We start from the raw sequence: 8,286 nt of genomic DNA, 5'->3' as shown, positions 1-8,286 counted from the left end.
ACCTGGGGCTCTGCCATCATGGACTCTAACCTCATAAAAGTGTAAGCCCAAAATAAACTATTTCTTCCATTCAATTGCCTTGGTTATGGTGTCTAATCACAGCAACAGACTAACACATCCATGAGTACAGCTGTTTGTGTGTGTGGATAAATGGTCGAACTGGTAGGTATAAGAATACTCTAAAGATAAGGCAGACAGAACTATCAAAGATTAAAATTAAGCTACATATTTTCTCTCTTTATTGTGAACAAATACAGACCACAGGTAACAGCTCTTACTATCAGGGGTTTGAAACAACTTTATGGAGACATCAAGTCTACAGATTTGGACACTGTAATTAAGATGAAAATAACTGTTAATATAAATTCTCTGCATGTTATATTTTGCTTACATCTTCAACTATAATTTAAAGAGACTTCATTGGCAAATTTCCAAATTTTTGAATCAATAATTCATGGTAGCCATTCTGAAGCTGCAATTATTTACAGAAAAAGGAGACTTTGATAGATTTAAAAAGTTGATTTCTGGGGCTGAAGATGTAGATTGGTGTCAGAGTGGTTGCCTAGGACACACAAAGCCCTGGGCTCAATCCCCAGTAACACACACACACACACACACACACACACACACACACCCCGATCCTGGTGGGAAGGGGAAGAGAGAACTTACAAACACTATCTACCTATGACGACATACCCACCCTGGTAATGCAGTTCCTGGCAAGAATGCTGCATCTCTATCCCACTCAGGAAGGATGGTTGGGTTGTTAGAGAGAAATCCCTATCTTCTAACATTTCCAATTATTTCAGAACAAGCTACAATTTCTTATGATTAAATAAAAGATTTTTTAGAAAATACTGGTCATAAATTTTTTAAAATAATTAAAATAAGGTCAAAGATCATCAGCTAATGTTATAGAGACCAGCAATGACTAAATTCTCCCTAGATTTTTATGAACAATCTTAATTTACAGAAATCAAACTTGGCCAATAACAATATAGCAAAGAAATACATATCATAATCTGCTGCCATTGTGTTTTATGATTTTTATTGCATATTTACAACGTGGGCACATTATAAGGATATACAATAGAAGCCAAATTTCCCAGCCCTTAAAAATCCTATCGGAAAGGTTAGATAAATCACGCACTGGTATATTTGAACATGGGTATTGGAAACATATATATGATTATAATTTCACAAGCGAATACTCTGTGTAATAGAACAGGAGGATGGTACACAGTAGAAAAAAGTCACCCACGTATGAAACAAACAAACCTAGGCTGAAAAGATGGAAACTGTGACCTTTAAAGTTAAAAGTCTACAAAACCATACCTATCTGCTATGTAAAACTGTGAGGTAGAGTTCTTGCCATCCTAGTTTCTGCTTTCCTGACCACCACAGGGGCACTTCCTCATTCAGGTATCTTTTTTCATGCTGTGGTACCAGGAACTGACTCTTGTATATGATCTTGTTTATTTTTTTCTGGTCCACTCTACTTTTCTGGTCCATCACAAAATGTTCTTTACTTCTCAACGATGCTTTACGTTCTTTACTGAGAGTGGGTGGTAAATGTAGCATAATGGAGCTAGTGCCATTTCTTCTAGCTAGTAAATTAGCATGCTTAGAGTCTAACCTTTCACAGAGTGGAGCTAATTCTAAAATTTCATGTCTTAGGAACCTCTTGGGGAGCTGTTTTGAGGCAGATGGGCTCCCTTACTTCCCTGAAATGCCAACTAGCACATTCAAACACGAGTGATATCCATTCTACCCCAACTTCCTTACTATTTAAACATGGGAGTCAGAAAAATAGTTTACAACTTTTTACATACTCAAAATATAATAATCAGAGTACAGAACAATCACATTGGAGGAAAGGATGGTGGTTTCTTTAAAAAAAAAAAAAAAAAAACCTCCTATGAGCCAGCAATTTTAAGTATTTACCCACGAGAAAACAAATAACTATATTCACACAGTTGTATTTTAAGAATGATCATTGCAGCTTTGTTCATAATTGCCGCTCCTAAAATAGCTCAGTTAGCCAATAAGAAACTGGAAAAACAAGTGGTCATGTACAATAAATGGAACACTATTCAGCAATACAATAGGGATGAAATAGTAATACCAACTCCATGGATAAATCTCCCAAATATTATGGTAGTGAAGAAGCCTTGTCAAAGAAAGTAGTTGATGTGTGATGCTAATAAAGACAAGCTTTAAACAAAACAAACTTACAGTAGGAAAAAGAGCAGTGCTTGTCATGTGGAGGTCAGTGACTGATGAGAAGGGCCACATGAGAACTTTCTAGAATGGTAGGTTTTCCTCTATATAGTACTCCATGTATTTATGAAAACACAGTGCATGTCAATTTTATACCAAAAGAAAGCTATAAGCAGGTCTGGAACCCTTGCTAGTAAGAGGTATGCTGAAGTATTTAGGTAGAAGCATATAGAGGCTTGCAATTTTAGATGCATCAAAAAAGAATCCGGATGGGTGGACAGATGGCTGGGCATGTGACAAAGCAAGTGTAACTACGTCCACATGGTGAGGACACTATGAAACTTTTTTAAACTTTATAGACTTAAAATTTTTATAATAAAACTTTGGGAAACAGGTTTGACATTTACCCCACCCCCCAGAAGGCGTGGCCTGGTCAGAAATGGTGTCTCACACGTCTTACTTCACACCCTTCACATCTCTGCTCTAAAAGCTTGGCAGTCACTATTTTTAGCCTATGTTTAGAATTCCTGTGTCATGACATATAGGAATTATATACTGCATCTTGCCTCATAAAGAGTTCTCACAAAAATAATCTTGATTCTTTGAAACATTTACTCAGCAGCTTTCATAATATTTAGTTTCAGTGCTGGCTTTCCTGTGCTCTTGAAGATCTTCGTGTCCAAGCACAGGTTCTGCTTTGTCCTGGAGTACACAGACAGACTAGCGTTTGTTCTCAAGTTTGCTTTAAATGACTACTGGGGCATTAAGTCACGCTGAGCATCACCTCCACCAACTGGCGCCACCACGGCACACCCTCACTTTTAAGTGTCTATTACACAACTGGTCTTTCCCCATTACCATCACTACCTGTCTGTCAAATTGCATCTTCTCTAACCAAGACTAGCACTAATGGTGGTCTCAAGCCATGTTTACCTCAGTACTGGAAGATTCTACAAATCTCAGATATACGCTCTTGGTTTTATAGCTCGTTTCCTTCTTAATGCACTCCTCCTGTAACTTTCTTCAGATTGTGTTAATTAATAGAGTTAATGGAGTTGTCTCATGCCCCGTCAAACTCAACATAGATGATACTTGTGTCGTGTCTTCCATCTTAATGTTTTGTTATCTTCCCACAGCAGGGAATCTGTCGGCTTTAAAGCTTTACTCACTGATGAGGGTGCCAGCTCCACCCTCAGTACTTCAGGCTTGTAATCTAAATGTATGTTTCCTTATCCACTGTTAGATGGGGGTGGGGATGAAGGGGCAGGGGTGAAGAAGTAGGGATGACGGGCAGAGGTGAGGGAGTATGGATGACAGGGGTGGGGTGAAGGGGTAGGGACGAAGGGGTCAGGGCTGAAGGGAGTATGGAACAGAGGGGATAAACCGTGTCCTCTCTACCAGTCCATGAATTCCAAGATTAAGGAATACTATTTTCTACTCTGAAGGATCATAGCAATGATGCCTTCCACTGTACATGTCCCTTCAGTTTTAAATACTTCTACAGATTATTATATTTCATTATTGAAATTGATGACTTGTGCATTTCATATTTTAGAGTCTCAGGGATATTCATTGACATCTATTGATTTTGTAAAGTCAAAGAGTGTCAAATGCTATTCATTTTGTTTCTCCAAGATATTTGTTGGCTACATATCAGAAAATACTTTCTGCTCTCAACTGAGACTCTTTACTTTGAGACCTGAAAGTCAGCACTGCCAAGTTTACTAATTCGGTTGACAGTCTGGCTATCTTCACCATCTTTTTAAATTCTGGAGAGCTTTTTCTTTGGGTCCTTAATCTAAGATACTAGCATTGTACAAGTCTTGTAGTGGATGTTATCCTATTTACTGATGCTTATTTCTGCCTGTACCTTCTATACAGACTCAAGATCTACAGAAGTACACCAGCTATAGTAGCTTTAGTTTTTAGCAGCCATCATGTGTTCTTTATGACTCAGTGTTCTTTGGGTAGGGTGTGAGACATCCACAAGAATACCAAATCTCTTCTGGAAAGTTATATAGCATATAAAAGAAGGCTGAATGATCTCTGCCAATGTATACTGTGTAGTGGGATACATACTGTGCAGTGGTATGATTGTTTAGATGAAATAAGATTGTTTAGCACTATCAAAAAAAAGCAACTTGACATGTTCTCAATGGGAAGAATGACAGTAACAATCGTAACAGCATACCACACATCACCTGAAAGTAATGAAGTGACAAGCATATGAAGAGCAGGTAATATTCACAAGCTGATTTAAACCCCAATAAAGTAAGAGATCCACTCAACTCTGCAGTACTGAATCCCAATGCTGAGCAGTTTCACTAATGTCACTAATGAATCCCCCTTGTAAAGTAAGGCCAAAGCAATGAGAACTTGGAATGAAGCCAAACTGATCTAAAGGAAGCTGTCTTCTTTGTACCATAGCTCTGCTGAGTCAGACATGCACTAAGAGAAGACATCAAACTGCCATTGTCTACTGGGTTTACACAGGAACAAAGACACAGGCAAAAAAAAAAAAAAAAAAAAAAAAAAAAAGGAAAGGAAAGGGGGAAAGAAAGGAAGAAGGAAGGAAGAAAGGAAGGAAGGAAGGAGGGAAGGAAAGAGGAAGGCAAACAGACACAACCTAACAAAAGTTGCCCAGCTAAAATGTCAGTCAATACCTCGGAGGGACTAAAGTAATGCAGGGTCTATAGCAATGAACCAGTAATGAAAGAAGACTTTCTTTTTAATTACATTTGTAGGCCAATGTCAGTATCAACATAGCAAAGGCCTGAGATTTCAAACAAATTGAAGCCACATCCTTCATGTGTCCTCTCAGTGAATTGTGGCCATATGAGAAAAGTCAGTTCCGGGCATTGTTGGCTTTTGATTCGTAACTCTTGTGCATCTGTAAAGACACACATACAGAAACAGGGCAACACATTTGCCAATGAAGAGTGACTATGTATCTAATTTCATGTGACTATTCAAATCATACATGGCATTTCCATATTTTGCTTTATCTTTTTTGCAGGAAAGAGAGCTTAATGTATGAAAGTTAACTAATTTGGAATTACATACCCATGTGCTGATGGCATAATTACAAAGTCATAATAAAAACACTGATGACTGAAACTCAGTAAAAGAAACACATTAAATATAAGAAGCAAACATCTAAAAGGAACATGTCTAAGGATCTAACATCATACACATTCCACAGAAGCACATTTATAAGTCATCCCTAACTCTAGAAAATACCACCATTCAAATACACACCAGACTACAGTAGAAGAGGGATTATTACTAATGTTTACAATGGAACACATGTGTAGGACTGAGCATGTTACACACAAGGAAAAGTCTAGGCACAAGACATGTGAGACAACAGTAAGACCCATGAAGGATCTTATGACATTCTAGGAAAGGGCTAGCACCGTCATAAAGACTGAAGAGTCACAGGAGCTCCTCCCACAGGAGGAAAGCCCGGAAGAAGGGTTATCAAGTATAGAAAGAACTTGTGGATGGTCTCAGAGGCAGTGGCAGTGTAAGACATGGGGAGCAATTGAATTTTGCCCTGGACATTGTGGCACCATTGATCAAAAACTACTCCAGGAAGAAAAGGCAAGTATGATACATCCTTCATTTAGGTGGCAATGACAGGCAGGAAGCTGAGAGCCATGTGCTTTAACTCAGACATGTAATGTAGGACACTAGGGATGAGATGCCTAATAAGTCACAGCTGAGGACAGCAGCAGAGTGCACATATGCAACAGACCTAGTCTACATGAGTTCACAACTACACTCACAGTGACGGCAGAAGACAACATCTTTGAGGGATGGATTTGGGAGAGATGCTAGAAATGGAGAGAAAGGGAGGTGATGTGACAGAGAGCAAAAACATTCAATTAAGTAACTGGAAGACTATGGTTAATTTTCAAAAGAACATTTTCCTATAGTGAGGTGTAGTTGCTAACTAAATGGCTCTGCAGAGTGAGTGATGAGGATGAACAGACAAAGAACATAGACTTCTTCAAGGCTGGCAGAGACAAGGCTGGAGAAAACTGGCTTTAGCATAGGAGGGTATGCGAGTATCTCTATAGACCACAAAAAATAAACCAGCATATAATTCTTTGCATAATTCTGTACTGATCATAAGCCTAGTTGTTTTTCACCTTCAAAAAACTGCTAAAATAAAAATTAACACAATGTTAAATTATATACATTTTATAACTTAATACAAACATAAAAGCATTACAATTTTATGACAAATTTTATTTCTAAAGATCTGTACAGTTTTTGTGACTAGACTTCTTCAGGATGATTTTGCCTCTAGCATCATGAGATATTAAATACTATTAACAATTTCTGGTTTAGTTCCAGAGTAATTACTGTGATACAAAAGACTATATTGAAATAGTTAAGCATACCTTTGTTCCTAGCCCTCTTTGCCCAAAGACAAGTATCTTTAGGGTAGTTAACAATTTGGACAGCATTTTCAAGAGAAAAATTAAAAATAGTTTTCTATTATTATGTTCTTAAAGGTCTAATTTTTCACAATAAACATGCTTATTTTTTATTATATACACATGCATACATATGAAATTCCTGCCTAAAATACATGCAGCCACCATCAAAACCAAAAGCCCATCCTCACAACCCAAAGAATGCCCTTTTATTAAGGCACTCATGTTTAGAATTAGGATGTAACTACCAAATTAATAAGATACTTAAAGAAGACTTTTATTAAGCACAAACAACTTTTAATACATTATGAATACAATAGGAAAATGTCTTCCAATGAATATGATATATCAAAGATCTGAAGGGTTTTCTTCATATAGACAATAAAAATAATCAATTTTGAAGAATCACAAAGTAAAATTTTGTATTCACTATCCACTAACAGTTTAACTATGGTCTAAATGGTCTACATCACCTGGGGAGGAGGGGCAACCATGTTTTCATAGAGAATTCCTAAACTCCGATTAGCACCATTCAAAAGCTTGTTTTTAGTTGTTCATCTACAAACTGACAAGTCAGGTAAAGCGTGAAAGCAAGGACTCAGTGCAGTGTTTACAGTTCCTTCTTTAAGACACCTGGAGTCTAGAGCATCTAAGCATGTTACATGATTATGCCTCGGGAGCCAAGAGGTGTTAGCATTTAGAGACGTGTTGTGGGAAGAAAGGAGGCTTATCCTGCTGGGAAATGCATCTTAATGAGCTGTGGCTAGCACAGCAGTATGCCAACGGCGAAGATGTGTGGGCAGCGTATGACCTGCAGATCTGTGGGAGCTGGGGACATTAGCTTTCTGCGGTCACCATTTCCGGATGTCTCAGCTGCTGCCTTTTGAGACTGACCAGTTTCATTCTGTCTCTGATGTGTTCTGCAGTAGAAGCCATGTCACTTGGACTCCCAAAATATTGTTCAGTTCTAAAATCAGAACACACAGAAAAAAACACAAGTTAATACAAATTTGTTTAACTGTGACAGATGCATAAAAGCAAATGTAATCATAAAATGTGATATACCGTATGAGAAGAAACTAGTTCCCCTGGGGCCCTGCACAGTAACTTGCATCTGGAAGCTGGGATTGCTGTCTTTCACTGCAGGTAAATCATATGGCACTAAGCTACTTTTGATAGTTGAAATCTAGGCATCCCTGGAGATTCTTCTCAGTATAAACTATGAGTAATATTATTCCAATGGAGTAAACTGACAATTTTTTTTCAATATGAATTCCAAACACTCCCTGGAAGTCTGTAACACAGCAGTATGCCCTTTGTGTCTCATATCCAAGTTCTTTATATATATTTGATCCAGGAGTCACCCCACCACCACCACCACCACTGTGATCTGAAAAAGCACAATTACTCCACTCTGTAATCAGGCATGGGAACCAAGACACAGAGAGTTGCAGTCACTGCTAGGAAGGAAGAAAAGGAGCTGAGACACTGGGCTGCAAGCCTCTATACTCCCCTCCATCACAGGATCACAAAGCTGGATATCTTACTATTGTTTGATTCAAACTTCCTTTGCACTACCTTTCAGTGACTCACTGACAAGGTGGAGATCTCCAGGAATGAA

General features: G+C 38.2%; 1 protein-coding gene across 2 annotated transcripts in view; it reads right to left on the bottom strand.

The window, feature by feature from the left end:
• Positions 1–1,031: 1,031 nt before the first annotated feature.
• Positions 1,032–8,286, bottom strand: part of Sestd1 (SEC14 and spectrin domain containing 1) — a 101,841-nt gene continuing 94,586 nt past the window's right edge. For both annotated transcript variants that reach the window (XM_027420094.2, XM_027420095.2), the window contains one exon: positions 1,032–7,632. In XM_027420094.2, coding sequence (XP_027275895.1) covers positions 7,503–7,632 — 130 coding nt within the window. In that variant the 3' untranslated portion in view covers positions 1,032–7,502. The remainder of the gene's footprint in view (positions 7,633–8,286) is intronic.

Source organism: Cricetulus griseus, chromosome 6 (genome assembly GCF_003668045.3).
Source record: "Cricetulus griseus strain 17A/GY chromosome 6, alternate assembly CriGri-PICRH-1.0, whole genome shotgun sequence".
Lineage (NCBI taxonomy): Eukaryota > Metazoa > Chordata > Mammalia > Rodentia > Cricetidae > Cricetulus > Cricetulus griseus.
The sequence above is the reverse complement of the archived record's forward strand: the minus strand, read 5'-3'. Positions and strand labels throughout refer to the sequence as shown.